At 51.2% G+C, this 17,986-nt stretch overlaps 1 protein-coding gene across 1 annotated transcript in view; it reads left to right on the forward strand.

Moving 5' to 3' along the window:
• Nucleotides 1-514: 514 nt before the first annotated feature.
• The window catches only part of CDHR2 (cadherin related family member 2), a 42,694-nt gene continuing 25,222 nt past the window's right edge, over nt 515-17,986 (forward strand). The window contains exons 1-6 of the mRNA XM_016954302.4: nt 515-832; nt 11,830-11,896; nt 12,164-12,235; nt 15,176-15,315; nt 15,458-15,508; nt 17,717-17,806. Of these exons, the coding sequence (XP_016809791.1) occupies nt 770-832; nt 11,830-11,896; nt 12,164-12,235; nt 15,176-15,315; nt 15,458-15,508; nt 17,717-17,806 (483 nt within the window). The 5' untranslated portion in view covers nt 515-769. The remainder of the gene's footprint in view (nt 833-11,829; nt 11,897-12,163; nt 12,236-15,175; nt 15,316-15,457; nt 15,509-17,716; nt 17,807-17,986) is intronic.

The following is a 17,986-nucleotide window of genomic DNA, read 5'->3' on the forward strand; positions in this document are numbered from 1 at the left end:
TGTCCCGTGGCAGTTGACTCATTTCTGAAGGACAGAACATGAGAGAAAAAAGTGAGGAGGGAGGTAGGTCCCAGGTTACAGCCTCAGAGGGATGCCTGGGCTGGACACATCCAGCCCCTGGCTGTTCCTTACACAATGGACACCTGCAGTCTAGCAGTACCGCTAATGCCCAGCTCACCTGCGTCTCCACCGCCAGCCCCGCCACCACCACCATCTCCCTCCCCCAACTGTCACCTCCACCAGCGCCACCTGCGTCTCCACCTTCATCAGCACACACATCATCAGCATGTCCATCCCAACTTACCACCACCAGTGCCACCCCTACCCCCAAGGGATCCCTGTCCTAATATTGGACCCTGCCTCCATGACCACCTCACTCACTGCCCTTGACTCCAGCGCTATGATGTCACTCTCCAGGGCGTAGCTGTACCCACATCGCTGTCCCTGTCTCACTGAGGACTGTGGCTCAGCACTGCTGGGGGTTCTGAGGACTGAGAACTTACTAATTCCCCTAAGCAGTGGGGCGCATCTGTATTTATCAGTCTGGCTGAGTGCAGCCCTGCCGTTCAGCATGTGGGCTGTCCCCAGCTGTCATCTCCAGGGTTCTTGGCAAGCCAGCATTTTCCACAGCAACTTCCCAAGGTTCCCCTGGCTAGAGTCACATGGAAGGTAGCATCAGAAACAGCCCCAGGGCTCCTCCACACACAGCCCTGGCCCTGCCCATTTAGCTCTGACCTCTGCAAGCAGTCTCAGACCCTGGGGAGCGTGGATGGTCACCAGGGAGGGAGGAAGCTGTTTCCATGGTGATTGCAGTGGGAGGAGCAGCCATAAGGTGAGGACAACCCCACGGAAGGAAGAAGGTTTGCACTTGCTGAGCGCCTATTGTGTGCCAGGCGCTGAGGTGGCACATTCTTATTCCCACTCATCCCCCGCTGCCCACCCAGGGGTTATTATTCTCACAGGGGAGGGAACGCTTAGAGAAGGGCAGTGAACTGCCCAGCGAAGCTCTGCTGCTCCTTGACTCTGTAAACTCAAGCCAGGCTCTTCACCTCTCTGAGCTTTGTTTTCCCCATCTGTAAACTGGGTAGAATGGTACCAATCTAGAAGGGTTTTTTGTTTTTGTTTTTGTTTTGTTTTCTTTTGGAGACAGTGTCTCCCTCTGTCTCCCAGGCTGGAGTGCAGTGGCACGATCTCGGCTCACTGCAACCTCCACCTCCCAGGTTCACACCATTCTCCTGCCTCAGCCTCCTGAGGATTACAGGCACGTGCCACCACACCCAGCTAATTATTGTATTTTTAGTAGAGACTGGGTTTCACCATGTTGGCCAATCTGGTCTTGAACTCCTGACCTCAAGTGATCTGCCCGCCTTGGCCTCCCAAAGTGCTGAGATTACAGGTGTGAGCCACCACACCCAGCCTCGAAGGGATTTTGTGAGCATTACGTAGTGCCCGGCTCAAGTTCTGAGAGGCAGGAGGTGCTTCCTCCACGGGTCTCTTGCTATTCATTGCTGTAATGTTTAACGGTTGCCGAACATCCCACCCAGGGCTTGTCCACATCTTTCTTCATCATTGCCTGTGTTTCATGTTACGGTCACTTCCAGCTTCCCATGATTATAAATAATCACTCACGGTCAACAACTTTCTGCAAAAAGAGCTTCTTATTCTATGTTAGTTGGATGAGTAGGTCAACAGGGCAAACATTTTGAAGCTTTGGGGTCCACATCTGAACTGGGGTTTTCTCCTCTTGCTAGGGCCCTGGGGCCACGGGAGGGCTGCCTCCTTCTCCCTGCCTCAGGGAGAGGCGAGGGCCTTGGGCTCGGAGAGTGGCTGTGAATCCCACTCACTTTCAGCTGTGAGGGCCTCAGGGGAACACTCTCAGCAAGAGCCCGTTTGCTCATCTGCAAAATGAGTTGCTGTGAAGATGAAATTCTATGAATCCCAAATATTCTACCTCCAAACTACAGCCCTGCTCTTGCCTCCTCTCCAGCCCTGCTGCCCCCAGTTCAGCCTGGCGACACACAGCAGCCAGAAAGGTCTTAAGAGGAAATTACTCCCTGCCACTCCCCTGCTTAAAACTCTGAAATGGGCCAAGTGCAGTGGGTGGCTCACGCCTGTAATCCCAGCACTTTGGGAGGCCGAGGTGGGTGGATCACCTGAGGTCAGGAGTTCGAGACCAGCCTGGCCAATATGGCAAAACCCCGTCTCTACTAAAAATACAAAAATTAGCTAGGTGTGGTGGCTCACGCCTGTAATCTTTGGGAGGCTGAGGCAGCAGACTCGGTTGAACCCGGGAGGCAGAGGTTGCAGTGAGCCGAGATCGCCCCACTGCCCTCCAGCCTGGGAGACAGAGTGAGACTCCATCTCAAAAAAACCCCCTCTGAAATGACCTCCTGTTTTTTGTTTTTCTTAGAATAAAATGAAACATCCTTCCTGTGTCTCATAGGGTGGAGCATGCTCTGGCCCTGCCAAATTTCTGAACCTGCCTCCCTCCCATGATTCCCCACCTCTCTCCCTGCAACCCAGCCACAGGGACCTTCTTTGAACTCCTGGAATACACCTGGTTCTTCCCTGGCCCAGGCCATCTCTCATATTGTTTGTGCTACTTGGGACTCCTGCATAACAGTGCTCACCTTATCACAGCAATATGGGCATTTAATTTTTAAAAATATCAAATAGGCCAGTCACGGTGGCTCGCACCTGTAATCTCATCACTTTAGGAGGCCGAGATGGGAGGATCGCTTGAGCCCAGGAGTCTGAGGCTGCCCTGAGCCAGGATAGCGCCATTGCACTCCAGAATGGGTGACAGAGCAAGACCTTGTCTCAAGAAACACCTAAACAGGCCGGGCGTGGTGGCTCACGCCTGTAATCCCAGCACTTTGGGAGGCCGAGGCGGGTGGATCACAAGGTCAGGAGATCGAGACCATCCCGGCTAACACAGTGAAACCCCGTCTCTACTAAAAATACAAAAATTAGCCGGGTGTGGTGGCAGGCACCTGTAGTCCCAGCTACTCGGGAGGCTGAGGCAGGAAAATGGCATCAACCCAGGAGGTGGAGCTTGCAGTGAGCCGAGATCCCGCCACTGCACTCCAGCCTGGGTGACAGAGCGAGACTCCGTCTCAAAAAACAAACAAACAAACAAACAAAAAACACCTAAACAGGCTGGTCCAAGTGCAGTGGTGTTTACAACTAATTTATCACAACAGGTTACAGATTGCTTTCTTCCTTCTCCACTCAAACTGCTTCACTTGACTAGCCTTAAAACAAACAAACAAAAATATCAAATGATACTACAAGGCTTATAACAAAAGCCGGCCTTTTCCTGACCCACACCCCACATCCCCAGTATCCACTCTCTAGAAGCAACTGCTTTCACCTCCTTTGGCCCCCTCCCCTCCCTCCCCTTCCCCGCTCCCTCCCTCCCTTCCTCCCTTCCTCTCTTCCTTCCTCCTTCCTTCCTTCTTTCTCTCTCTCTCTCTTTTTTTTTTTAGCAATGGATTCTTGCTCTGTTGCCCAAGGCTGGAGTGCAGTGGGAAGGTCCTGGCTCCCTGCAGCCTCAAACTCCCGGGCTCAAGCAGTTATCCCACCTCAGCCTCACGAGTAGCTAGGACCACAGGACCACAGGCATGCACCACTGTGCCTGGCCTGTTATTTAATAATATTTTGTTGTTTTGCTTTTTTTTTTTTTTTTGAGACAGGATCTCACTCTGTCACCCAGGCTGGAGTGCAGTGGTGTGCTCATGGCTCACTGCAGCCTCAAGCTCCTGGGCTCGAGTGATCCTCCCACCTCAGCCTCCCAAGTAGCTGGGACTACAGGCATGTGCCACTATGCTGGCCTAATTTTTGTATTTTTTGCAGAGATGGGTTTTTGCCATGTAGGTCAGGCTGGTCTCAAACTCCTGAGCTCAAGTGATTCATCTGCCTTGGCCTCCCAAAGTGCTGGGATTATAGGCGTGAGCCACTGTGCCTGGCCTCATAATTTTTAAGACATTATCTGTTTATTTCTTTTTTATTATCACCTTCTTAGATTTTTTTTTTTTTTTTTTTTTTTTTTTTTTTTTTGAGATAGGGTCTTGCTCTGTCGCCCGGGCTGGAGTGCAGTGACGAAATCTCTGCTCACTGCAACCTCGACCTCCTGGGCTAAGTCATTATCTGTTGATTTCTTTTTCTTTCTTTCTTTCTTTTTTTTAAATTTTGAAATGGAGTCTTGCTCTGTTGCCCAGGCTAGAGTGCAGTGGTGCGATCTTGGCTCACTGCAACATCTGCCTTCCAGGTTCAAGCGATTTTCCTGCCTCAGCCTCTGAAATAGCTGGGGTTACAGGAGCCCGCCACCATGCCCGGCTAATATTTGTATTTTTAGTAGACACGGGGTTTTGCCATGTTAGCCAGGCTGGTCTCAAACTCCAGACCTCGTGATCCACCCGCCTTGGCCTCCCAAAGTGCTGGGATTGCAGGTGTGAGCCACCGAGCCTGGCCTATCTGTTAATTTCTTAAAGTGAAAGATGAGGATTTTATTATCTTACAGCCCATCACGCTTCCCCAGCGCGCACGGTAAGGTTGTAGTCCATCGACCATGGGAACGGGACCCCCTGAGCCACTGGCATATGATGTTCCTGGGCTCCTTCTAGTACAGCTTTCCTTTCCTGCATGGTCACTCGTTTTGCTTGCTTAGTTTTCTTTTCCTTTTTTTTTTTTTTGAGACGGAGTCTCACTGTGTCGCCCAGGCTGGAGTGCAGTGGCGCCATCTCGGCTCACTGCAAGCTCCGTCTCCCGGGTTCACACCATTCTCCTGCCTCAGCCTCCCTAGTAGCTGGGACTACAGGTGCCCGCCACCATGCCCGGCTAATTTTTTTTTTTTTTTTGAGATGGAGTTTCCCTCTTGTTGCCCAGGCTGGAGTGTAATGGTGCGATCTCGGCCCACTGCAACCTCCGCCTGCCAGGTTCAAGGAATTCTCCTGCCTCAGCCTCCCAGGTAGCTGGGATTACAGGAATGTGCCACCACGCCCAGCTAATTTTTTCTATTTTTAGTAGAGACGGGGTTTCTCCATGTTGGTCAGGCTGGTCTCAAACTCCTGACCTCAGGTGATCCACCCGCCTCAGCCTCCCAAAGTGCTGGGATTACAGGTGTGAGCCACCGCACCTGGCTAATTTTTTGTGTTTTTTTAATGGAGATATGGTTTCACCGTGTTAGCCAGGATGGTCTCGATCGCCTGACCTTGTGATCCGCCCACCTCGGTCTCCCAAAGTGCTGGGATTACGGGCGCGGGCCACCGCGCCCGGTTGCTTGCTTAGTTTTCTACATGGTATCATAAGTTCATCCCTTCACCCTAGCCAGAGGTGTAAATCTCATTTCCTGATTCTATAGGATAAGAGTTTGGATAGGGCATAGCAGGAATTGCTCAACTCTGTTCCATGGTGTCTGGGGCCTCAGCTGGGATTATGTGAAAGATTAGCGGTTGGACAGTGGGGACTGGCTGGACATCTTGCTCTCCCTCAACGCACAGGCCTCTTAATGTGGTTAGCTTGGGCTTCCTTATAACATGGTGGCCTCAGGGTAGTTGAACTTCTAACAAAGCATCTAGAGCAAAGTGGCCCAAGAGGCCCAGGTGTAAGCTGCAAAGCTTCTGAATGCTGCATTTCTGCCGCATTCTGTTGATCAAGCAAGTCACTAAGGCCAGCTCAGATTCAAGAGGAGGGAATTAGACTTCCCTTCTCAACAGAAGGAATATCAAATAATTTGTGACACCATTAATCTCCCACACATAGCTCCATTAACTCCAGGATTGTTACCGAAAAGCCCCATAACCTTCTGATTCTGGGTCCTTTGTATGTCACTTGTTTTTCTCTGCAGAAGATTTCAGGGTCTTGTCTTTATCCCTAGTACTTTCAAAATGCTTTGGCTTGGGTTTTCTTTTCCTTTCTTTCTAAAATTTGTTCTTGGAATTCTTTCAGTCTGGAAATGTGTTATTCACTTATACAAAATCTATTGTTTGTACTCATTTGATAGTTTCCTTTCCCTGTTTTCCTTCTCTGTTTCTCTTTCTGGGACTTCTATTAATCAGACATTGGACCTCCTGGATTAATCCTCTAATTTCTTATTTTTCTCTCCTAGTTTCCATTTCTCAACTTTATATTCTGATTCCTCCATTACATTTTTAATTCCTGCATTTTAAAAAAAATCTATAACAGTGGCTGTCAACTAGGGGTGATCTTACCACCACTCTCCCTCCCCCATCAGGAGACATCTGGCCCCTCCCCCATCGGGAGACATCTGGCCCCTCCCCCATCGGGAGACACCTGGCAATGTCTGGAGACATTTTTGGCTGTTGCAACTTGGGGGTTGCTACTGGCGTCTAGTGGGTAGAGGACAGAGGTGTTTAACAGTGAGGAAATATCGGCTTCGTATGTGAGAATTAGATAAAGGGTGGTTGAGGCGTGGCTTTGGATTGGTTGGTTTGCATAGGAGAGGCAGGTCTGAAGGCAAGGTGCTTGCTGTCTCTGGGAATTAGCCAGCCCTGGGAGGGAAGTCTCTCCCTAACCAGCAAGGCCCCAAAGATGTCAAAGCATCATAAAACACAGAAAATAAAAACAAATGGCTGGGCGCAGTGGCTCACGCCTGTAATCCCAGCAATTTGGGAGACCGAGGCAGGCAGATTGCCTGAGGTCAGGAGTTCGAGACCAGCCTGGCCAACATGGTGAAACCCCGTCTCTACTAAAAATACAAAAATTAGTCAGGCGTGGTGGCACACCCTGTAATCCCAGCTACTCGGGAGGCTGAGGCAGGAGAATCACTTGAACCCAGGGGGTGGAGGTTGCAGTGAGCCAAGATCGCACTACTGCACTCCAGCCTGGGCGACAGGAGTAAAACTCTGTCTCAATAAATAAATTAAAAAAAAAAAAGACGCCAAAAAAGAATGATTAATACACCAGATTCAAGGGGAGCAGACATAGTCCTCATCTCTTGCAGGGAGGAGTGTCAAAAGATCTGTGGTCATGTTTGTCTGCCATACCACTTAAAGCGGTTCCCTTCTTTCACTCTCATCACGCCCACATCCCCCTCCTCCACAGCAGGGATGCAGTGCACTATTAGGTGGTACTTTGTGTACTCGTCTGTAGTCTGTCTCATTCAGAACCTGCACTGTTTTGCTCACCATTGCCTTCCCATTGCTGGGAGCAGGGTCTGGCAGATAGCGGCTCATGGATACCCAATAACTATTTACTGAGGGAATGAATGAGTGAATCAGGGTACTCGGCACATAGTAGGTGCTCAGGAAACGCCAGCCGCTATTTAAGATTGTCAGCCTTCCTGATGTCCCATGTTTCCCCAGCAGGTCTGTGGGGAGCATGGCGAGATGAATCTGAATTAAAAGAGGGAATGCTGTGCTGGGGCTTCAGGGCGGGGTGCTAACCAAGGGCGGGGTGCTAACCATGCCCGGGAAGCATGCAGCCAGATCAGAACCAGGATCTCTGACTGTCTAGGGTACACTGCGGGAGGAGGGCCTGCAGCTAGCCAGTGCTGGCCAGGGCAGAGTTCTCCAGAAGAGAGGTATCAGGAATGGGAACTCCAACAATGAGAAGGGCAAGAGACAGACCGTCCTTTTCCTGCAATAATAACTTCTCACATTTATTATGTACTTACTGTGAGCTAGGCACTGTTTAAGCCTCAACACAAACCCCTGGTGTAGGTGCTGTTATTATTCCCATCTTACAGGTGAGGAAGCTGAGGCCCAGAGAGGGTATGTTACTTGCCCAAGGTTACGCTGGATTTGGACCCAGGCTCTCAGGTCCACATACCACATTACACTCTGCTCTATCTCATGGGTGTTCTGGATAAGCCACCTGGGGTTGCAGTGACTCACTGGCTCATCCATTCATTCCTTTCAGAAATACTCACTGAGCCTACACTGGGCTCAGCCCTGTGCTTGGTCCTGGGGTCACAAAGGTGCATCAGACGCGGACCTTGCCCTCACATCTCTTCTGGCCTGGTGGGAGAGGCTCATCTGCAAAGAGATAACAGAGGTTACTCTCAGGTGTATGCAGCATCCTGTGAGGTCACCATGGATGGGCGGAGGAGGCAGTTTCTCCTGTGGGAGCGTTGAGGGCGTGTCTGGACAGAAGGGGATCCTGGAGTTGGGTTCTTTTTTTTTTTTTGAGGTGGAGTCTCCCTCTGTCACCCAGGCTGGAGTACAGTGGCATGATCTCGGCTCATTGCAACCTCCACCTCCCGGGTTCGAGCGATTCTCCTGCCTCAGTCTCCTGAGTAGCTGGGACTACAGGCGTGTGCCACCTTGCCTGGCTAATTTTTGTATTTTTAGTAGAGATGGGGTTTCACCATGTTGGCCAGGCTGCTCTCAAACTCCCGACATCAAGTGATCCACCTGCCTTGGCCTCCCAAAGTGCTGGGATTACAGGCACGAGCCACCGCGCCCAGCCTTGGAGCTGGCTTTTAAAAATGAAGAGAGCGCATCAGCCAGCAAGGCGGGGAAGAGCATTCCAAAAAGAGGGACGGGCAGTAGTGAGGGCAGGCAGAGGGAGTCTGTGGGCGTGCGGGAGATGAGGGGTGGGCTGAGATGCAGGGAGTGGTTCGAGGTGAAGCTGGAGTGGTCGAGGGTAGTCTTTGGGAAGCCCTTTTATGGAGTCTGGACTCTAGCAATGGGGAGCCATCGAAGGGTTTTGAGTGAGGGCGGAAAAGATTAGATTATGTGCAGAAGGACTAGTTTGGTTGAGTGGGATGGATTAGAGAGGCTGGAGGAAGGGAGGCCTTGAGGAGGCTGAGGACAGTGTCCCCAGGGAGGGCGGCCAGTATGGGATGGAGAGATGCAGGCTGATTAGAGAGAAACAGAGGAGGCCGCACGGACTGGACGTGGGCGTTCAGGAGAAGGAGGTGTCAGAATGGCGTGGGCAGGTGGGTGGCTCCCCGAGGCTGGAACTCGGGAGGAGGGGTGGGTGGTGTGAGGGAGAGTTCTGGTTTTTGATGCTGTTTCATCATCAGGGCTCGGCTCTGGAAGCCATCCTCTTCCCCCACTCCTCCCCAGGGCTGCCTGCTTACTTCAGATGCTCTGGGGCAGGAGGGAAAGGGACATGAAGAGGTGCCCAGGACCAGGTGAGGGTGCTTGGTAGTGTTAACTTTTTTAAAAACACAAAATATAAATCTAGAAAAAGAGAGGGGACCATGTGCAGGTGGCCATCCCTCCGGCCAAGACCAGAGACAGACACTTCGAAATGGGGTTTGGGGCAGGAGCTTGGTGCTGGACAGTGTGGCTACACATACATATTCAACAGGTTACAGGAGGAGCTATGCATATTCATAAAGGAGCTCCTGACACATGCATGTTGAACACACATGCATGTAACATATGATCCACGCTCACTTGGGGTGGCAACTTAACATGTAAACGTATTACAATTACGCCCTATACATCAAAAGGCCTTTTTGTGACATGGAAGGTGCATGAGTAAGCAATCTCTGTATGAGCTGGAGCCAGTCTGTGGTCGGTGGGCTCTTATCAGGAGAAAGTTACTGAAATCAGTCTCTTGTCCGGTCAAGGCTGTGGTTATGGGCTGGGCGCAGTGGCTCACACCTGTAATCCCAGCACTTTGGGAGGCCGAGGCAGGCAGATCACTTGAGGTCAGGAGTTCAAGACCAGCCTGGCCAACACAGTGAAACCCTGTCTCCACTAAAAATACAAAAATTAGCCCAGTGTGGTGGTGGGTGCCTGTAATCCCAGCTACTCGGGAGGCTGAGGCAGGAGAATCGCTTGAACAATGGAGGCAGAGGTTGCAGTGAGCCGAGATGGCACCACTGCACTCCAGCCTGGGTGACAGAGTGAGATTCTATCTCAAAACCAAACAAACAAAAAAAGCTGCGGTTATGGCTGGTGGAACAGGGGCTCAGTTCGTCAGCATCTTGAACTGGATGAGCTGTAATTGCTTTAATTTGGCTTTTCTCGAGGCCAGTGCTTATTTAGCTGCTAGAGAAAAAGAAAAAAAAAACCCTCATGGCAGTTAGAACAGAGTTTCTTCTGTAGGGCTGCCTGGCTTCACCCTGGCCTGGCATGGCCTCAGGTCCTGTTTATAATTTGGCATCTTATTGCCACGGAATGTCTATTCTTTCAGTCCTGCGATCTCTATTTTAACATTAACGCTGGTCGGTTATTGTGTGTCGCCTGTAAAAGAGAAGGGTATAATGAGGCGTGATTGACCTCCCATCCCGCCACGGCTGGAAACTAAGTTTTGAAAGTTTTTCTGGGGTCTCCTGGGCCACAAGTGGGGCCGTTTAGTCAGTGGGAGGCATAGGATTTTATTTTTAGTTTACAGTAGCAAATGTGTTCCTTTGTTTGCTTTCAAGCTTGTTTAATTCATTTTTGGAAAAGTTAACATATTCAATCAGCACAAAAGAGTATACAGTAAAAAACTGGGCACAGTGGCACACGTCTGTGATCCCAGCTACTCAGGAGTTCAAGCCCAGAAGTTCAAGGCCAGCCTGGGCAACATAGTGAAACCCTGTCTCAAAAGAAAAAAGTATAGAGTAAAAAGCCCTGTCTTACAGAAAGATTATAGAGTAGCACAGTGAACATAGAGCATACAGACAACTTTCTAGACAGACAGCAAGAAACAAAACGTGTGGGGGCCCATCCTGCTCTCCTGCTTTCTGTGGAGTGACACATCAGTTGTCTTTGGGGATTCTTTTTTTTTTTTGAGACGGAGTCTCACTCTGTCTCCCAGGCTGGAATGCGATGGCGTGATCTCATCTCACTGCAACCTCCGCCTCCCGGATTCAAGCAATTCTCCTGCCTCAGACTCCCGAGTAGCTGGGATTACAGGCACCCACCACCACGCCCGGCTAACATTTTTTGTATTTTGTTAGAGACGGGGTTTCACCATGTTAGTCGGGCTGGTCTCGAACTCCTGACCTCAGGTGATCCGCCCGCCTCAGCCTCCCAAAGTGCTGGGATTACAGGCGTGAGCCACCATGCCCAGCCTTGTCTTTGGGCATTGAAAGGGCCTTGATGTTTCAGGTCTCTCTGTGACAGTGAATCAAAGTCCCCCTTTTCTCCTTTTCCCTAACAAGGGACGGCTTGCAACATAAGATGATCAAAAAGACTGGCCCAGCAGGGTTTTCTAAGGTCTCTGTCCAGCTATCAATCAACAAGAGGATCCCAGAGTATGCAGCCCTGCCTAGACCCACCTGACTGGGGAACCCTTCTGCTGTGGCGCATCCCAGAGGGCCAGGGTTCCACGGAGCACAGTTTGGGAAAGGCTGCAAAGACAGCCATTAGATGTATCAGCAGGTGAATGAAGGACCCTGCCCACCCATAGTCTCTGGATGGTCCTGGACAAATTATGGTCCCTCTCCAGGGTCTTGATTTTGAAGGATGCTATTAGTTTGAACACTTCTAACAGGCAGGTATAGATGGTGCAGTGGTTGAGAGAATGAACTCTGGACTCCAAAAGACCTGTGTTCCGAGCATGGTCTTGTCATTGACTCCCCGTGGCCTCAGGCAAGCCCCTTCGTATCTTGGTGCCTTAGCAGCTACCTCACAGTTGTGGGAATAACACAGCTGCACGTCTAGTGCCTTGGAGCAGTTCCTGGTGCGTGGCGGGTCCTGGATTCAGGTTCAGACATCGCGCTCACCCCCACCCCACCTGGCCTCCCCCTTGGTTCCCCTGACCCTAGAGCATCTGGGAAATGGACAGAGGGTGATAGAGGCCCTGGGGGAGAACTACTAAGCAGCAGTGGTGGGTGGGCTCGGGTCAGACCCAGGCCGATGGGAGTCTGCCAAAAGGAGGAAGGCCTGAGTCCAGGAGTCACTCCCTGACCTCTTCCCTTAGGTCTCTGCGGATGTGATGGCCCAGCTATGGCTGTCCTGCTTCCTCCTTCCTGCCCTCGTGGTGTCTGGTAGGTGTCTCCCCTCCCCAGCCACGCAGCCCTAACCTAGAGACCCTTGGCAGGACCCTCCGGAAAGGAGGGGGATCCCTCATCAGCAAACACCAGCTCCTATGGGCCAGCCCTGTGCTTGGCTAAGCGGGGGAGGCCTGGGGAGGAATCCAGGCCTGGACGGTTGGCCTGGGTGGCCATAAGGACTAGTGTGTGCTCCCAGGGGAGCAGGTAGGGATCGGGTTTTGCAGGGGTGTCCCGATGTTCCAGCACTCCGTGTCCCTACAGTGGCAGCCAACGTGGCCCCGAAGTTCCTAGCCAACATGACGTCAGTGATCCTGCCTGAGGACCTGCCTGTGGGTGAGTCCCGGTCCCTGTGTCTGCCCCATGTCAGGTCCTGACCCACAAGAAAGTCCTGGGGTGCCCTCTGGAGCCCCCACCATCCCTGCAACTCCATGGCTTATTGTGGGACAAAGAGGGACTGAAGGGAGCTCCTGTGATTCCAGAAGTTTGTTTTCTTCTCTTCAGCTTCTGGGTCAAGAGCAGTGTCCTCAAAGGTGTGAGACGCACCTCCAGGGGCCCTCACACCAGCGCCAAATCATCCGGCCTCCCCCATTGCCCATCACTTTCAGTCTCTGACTGGAGGATCCCCTTGGGCCACGCTTCCTCCTCCTTCCTCACACTGGCTAATCTCTCCCACTCCCACGCTGGCCTTTTTTTTTTTTTAAAGGGAGAGCAGGTGTCAGGCTCAGACCCTTTCACAGAAGCTAATGACTCACTTTGCTTTGTTTTTATTTGTAAAGTTACTTTCTATCTATGGCAGGTGAGATGGGTTTTGAGATGTAAAGTTTGCTTTTAAAGTAAATGTCTTTACATGAGATGGAAAGTCAATTTAAGGAATGAGCACCAGGAACAGAACACAGACATAGCAATGGTCACGGCAAAAGTCACAGCAAAGGTCATGGCAGCGGTGCAGGAACGAATGAAGTTTGGGAAACATTATTTTGGAAGGAGCCAGGGGGCCTAGATACCACATTCCCAGAAGGCAGGATATAGATCGGGGAAGTAGAAACCATAGGTGGCCGGGTTGGTTGGGACCCCAAATAACAGAGATGCAAACAAGGCAGAGGTGAATTACCGCCCCTCGTGGCCGCCCAGGAGCCCGGATGGAGCTGTGGGGGCGTGTCCCATCAGGCTGCCCTCCCTGCAGGGCTTGAGGGGGCGGGGGTCACGCAGCCTTCTTCCCGCTCAGTGGCCCGACTTCCCTAAGGCACAGGTCCCACCCACATGGGCCAGGATGGCTCAGACAAGAAACCATTCCAGTCACAGAAGGAGGAAGGGGACAAGAGGGCTCCTTCCTTTCTGGATTTTACACACATTGCTTCTGCTTTTGTCTCTTTGGCCAAAACTAAGCCACAGACCCACGCCTAGCTGCAAGGGAACCTGGCAAATGTGGCCTTCATTCTGGTTGGCCGTGTGCCTAGCTCAAAATCTGGGGCTCCATTGTTTTCAGAAAAGGGGGACAAGTGGATATTGGGGGACAAGCCACAGCCTTTGTTGCAGTGCAAAATGGAATCCAGGAATGTCGAAAGCTGCCAGATGAAACAAGAGACACCAAGGGGTATTGACAAATACAAAACCTGTGCAAGCAATCCCCTGATCAAGAGAAAGTATTTCCATCACCCCAGAAAGTTCCCTGTGTCCAGTTCTAGTCAATCTCTGCTCCCTAAAGGCAAGTGCTATTCTCATGTCTATCCCATGGAGGCTGGAGAGGGAGGAGTGCACAGGACTTTTTTTTTTTTTTTTTTTGAGACAGGGTCTGGCTCTGTCCCCCAGGCTGGAGTGTAGTGGTGCGATCATGCTCACTTCAGCCTCGACCTCCTGGGCTCAACTGATCCTCCCACTTCAGCCTCCCAGGTGGCTGGGACTACAGGCATGTGCCACCATGCCTAGCTAATATTTTATTTTTTAAAGTAGAGACAGGGTTTTGCTACATTGCTGAGGCTGGTCTCAAACTCCTGGGCTCAAGCAGTTTTCCCATCTCGGCTTCCCAAAGTGCTGGGATTACAGGCATGAGCCCCTGTGCACCACTACACCTGGCTAATTTTTTATTTTTATATTTATTTATTTTTGAGATGGAGTCTCGCTCTGTCACCCAGGCTGGAGTGCAGTGGTGCGATCTCAGCTCACTGCAACCTTCACCTCCCGGGTTCAAGCAATTCTCCTGCCTCAGCCTCCCCAGTAGCTGGGATTATAGGCACGTGCCACCAGGCCTGGTTAATTTTTTGTATTTTTAGTAGAGACGGGGTTTCACCATGTCGGCCAAGCTGGTTTCGAGCTCCTGATCTCAAGTGATCCGCCCACCTCCACCTCTCAAAGTGCTGGGATTACAGGCATGAGCCACCTCACCTGGCCTAATTTTTAAATTTTTTTGTATAGATGGGGGTCTCGCTATGTGCCTAGGCAGCTCTCAAATTCCTAGGCTCAAGCCATCCCCCATCTCAGCCTCCCGGAGTGCGGGGATTACAGATGTAAACCACCATACCTGGCCTTCTGCTTTTAAAAGAAATGCAACTTTCTTGTGGGCCACGAAAGTATCAGGGGACGTAGGCTCCCATGCCAGTGGCTGAAGCCCTCAGAGCCCTGTGGCGGAGCTCCAGGGAAACGCATCTTCATGAAAAGAAGAAAGTCCTTGCTAATGAATATCGGGGCCAGTGGAGGTGTCGGAGCAGAGGCTGGATGGGTAAAGGAGGTGGGGGCTCAGGGATAGGATGGGTTTGATGAATCTGTAAAAAGTTCCTTTCAGGCTAGGGAGTGGGTGACCAGCCTGCTGCTGTGCCCAGGCATGCAGTACAAGAGTTAGGGCTCTCAGGAGGCCAGCAGCAGACTGGACACAGCTTTGGCTCACTTGAGCAGAAAGGGGGTGTCCTGGAAGGCTCTCCAAAGCTCTAGTCTGCACCCAGATGCTGCAGCTGGAAAGGTTCACACCAGCCACGTCTAGTCTTGTGTCACGGAAACTCGGTATTCTGGAGAGGGCAGGGCCACAGGCTTGGCAAGGGGAGGGGTAGATGCCTGGGTACAGCCCCCGCCCCCTGCACTTTGTCCAGTGCCCATCGAGTCAGTGGGCACAAGGGAAATCAGGATGCTGCTGACTTGGCTGATGGTTGGGGAGGTCCCAGATGGCAAGTCAAGCCTGTGTACAGGGCAGCCAGGTGCCCAGCCCAGCCTCACAGCCAGCTTGGCCAGACCAGCACTGAAAGGGTGGCTGTGGACCCTGGGTGGCCCCTGTCCCATCCCCAGGTGCCCAGGCCTTCTGGTTGGTAGCGGAAGACCAGGACAATGACCCTCTGACCTATGGGATGAGCGGCCCCAATGCCTACTTCTTCGCTGTCACTCCGAAAACTGGGGAAGTGAAGCTGGCCAGCGCTCTGGACTACGAGGTAAAGAGCATCAGCCGGAGAGGGCACGGGACGCGGAGGGGGTGCTGGGAGGGCCCTGGGAGCCCGCGTCCTGGTGGCGGCACCCCCTGTGCTCCCACCCAGCAGGGGCTCACCACCGGCCCCTTCTCTCTGGCTGCTGCAGACACTCTACACATTCAAAGTCACCATCTCCGTGAGCGACCCCTACATCCAGGTGAGTTGGGAGGTGCAGGGGGGTAGACAGGGATTGCGAGAGTCCATTCCTGATTGTGTCCCCACCTCCGGCAAGCGGACAGTGCCCCAGTTAACAGTGAATTTAATGTTTATTTATATCGAGATTATACTAGTTCATTTCTTTGTCATATGACATTACCAAGATTTTAGTATTTTTAAAATTTATTTAAATTACATAAATATATTATTTATATCATATGAGGGCTTTTTTGTTTACATATAAATATATTGGTTATATTTTAATTATAAATTAAATGTTTTTTTTGTTTGTTTGTTTTTTGAGACGGAGTCTCGCTCTGTCGCCCAGGCTGGAGTGCAGTGGCGCGATCTCGGCTCACTGCAAGCTCCGCCTCCTGGGTTGACGCCATTCTCCTGCCTCAGCCTCCCGAGTAGCTGGGACTACAGGCGCCAGCCACCACGCCCGGCTAATTTTTGTATTTTTAGTAGAGACGGGGTTTCACTGTGTTAGCCAGGATGGTCTTGATCTCCTGACCTTGTGATCCGCCCGCCTCGGCCTCCCAGAGTGCTGGGATTACAGGCGTGAGCCACCTCGCCTGGCCTAAATGTATTATTAATGTATATAAATATTGATTAGAAAAGTGCCAAATACCTCTCCACCCCAGGGCTCCAGAGGCAAAATCACTCTCAACTGCTTTGGCTGAATATGTTGCAACTACACTCTTATTTCCCATTTTGGGAGGCCGAGGTGGGCAGATCACCTGAGGTCAGGGGTTCAAGACCACCCTGGCCAACATGGAGAAACCCCCATCTCTACTAAAAATACAAAAATTAGCTGGGCATGGTGGTGCACGCTTGTAATTCCAACTACTCAGGAGGCTGAGGCACAAGAATCGCTTGAACCCGGGAGGTGGAGGTTGTATTGAGCCGAGATTGCACCACCTCACTCCAGCCTGAGTGACAGCACGAGACTCCGTCTCAAAAAAAAAAAAAAAAAATTACAGATAAAACGAAAGTCCCCTTGGAAAATCCTTTCCAGCTCACTCCCACTGAAGTGTTGACTGTTACTGTATGCTTTGACACTCCTCAGCGCTGAGGTACATGCCTCCATGTACTTCTTGGTGCATTTTCTGAAACCCAGTGGAATCCAGCTGTCTATATTGTCTTGAAAGCTGCCTTGCCCACTCAGCGATTGAGCTTAGAGCTCTCTCTGGGTCTTACAAATCCCCAATTTTTGTAACGTCTATATCTAGGGTGGGAACCGCCCTTAAGCTGGTCCCCTCTGGTGTCCACATAGTTGTTCACAGCTTTATACTATGGCAAACAAAGCGAACGTGCACATTCCCGTGATAGGACAGGCACTTTTTTCCAACTTTTTATTTTATCTTTTTGAGTTAGGATCTTACTCTTGCCCAGGCTGGAGTGCAGTGGTGCAATCACAGCTCACATCAGCCTCCACCTCCTGGACTCAAGCAATCCTCTTAACTCAGCCTCCAGCGTAGCTGGGACTACAGGCGCTCACCAACCATACTCAGCTAATTTTAAAATTTTTTGTAGAGACAGAGTCTCACCATATTGCCCAGGCTGGTCTTGAACTCCTGGGCTCAAGCGATCCTCCCATCTTGGCCTCCCAAAGTACACAGGCATGAGCCACTGCGCCTGGCTGGCTGGCACATTTTATATTTAAAAAATTAACTGCTGGCGTGGTGGTGCACGCCTGTAATCCCAGCACTTTGGGACGCCAAGGCGGGCAGATCACCTGAGGTCGGGAGTTCAAGAGCAGCCTGACCAACATGGTAAAACCCCATCTTTACTAAATACCAAAAACTAACTGGGTGTGGTGGTGCATGTCTGTAATCCCAGCTACTCAGGAGGCTGAGGCAGGAGAATCGCTTGAACCTGGGAGGCGGAGGTTGCATTGAGATGAGATCACGCCATTGCACTCCAGCCTGGGTAACAAGAATGAAACTCTGTCTAAAAAAAAAAAAAAAATTAACTAATGATGCCTGCAACTTACTTTCAAGTGGTTCAGAAAACAACACATGGAGAGAACCTGGTCTCTAAAAAAAAAAAAAAAAAAAAAAAAGCCCCCAAAAACATATGGAGAGAAAGAGAGACCAAACAGTAGGTTGACCTGGATGAAGGACACCAGCTCTTTGTACGATACTTGCAACTTTTCTGGTGTTTTAAATCCTATTTTCTGGGGTCCCCTGGGCTTTCTCACTTGCAGGTGCAGAGGGAGATGCTGGTGATTGTGGAAGACAGAAACGACAACGCACCTGTTTTCCAGAACACCGCTTTCTCCACCAGCATCAACGAGGTGACACCTGCCTTAATGTGGTTGTGGGGCAGGGGGCATCCCAAAGTGCTTCTCAGAGTAGGAAGAGCCAGAGACAGTCAGTGGGGCATTCAGGGTTGGGAAAAACCTCTCCTAGCAGGGGCAGCTTCAAGAACCAAAGCCAGGGGGATGTAACCCCACAAACAATGGTTACAGCAATAT

The sequence above is a fragment of the Pan troglodytes genome, chromosome 4, assembly GCF_028858775.2.
Source record: "Pan troglodytes isolate AG18354 chromosome 4, NHGRI_mPanTro3-v2.0_pri, whole genome shotgun sequence".
NCBI classification, from domain to species: domain Eukaryota; kingdom Metazoa; phylum Chordata; class Mammalia; order Primates; family Hominidae; genus Pan; species Pan troglodytes.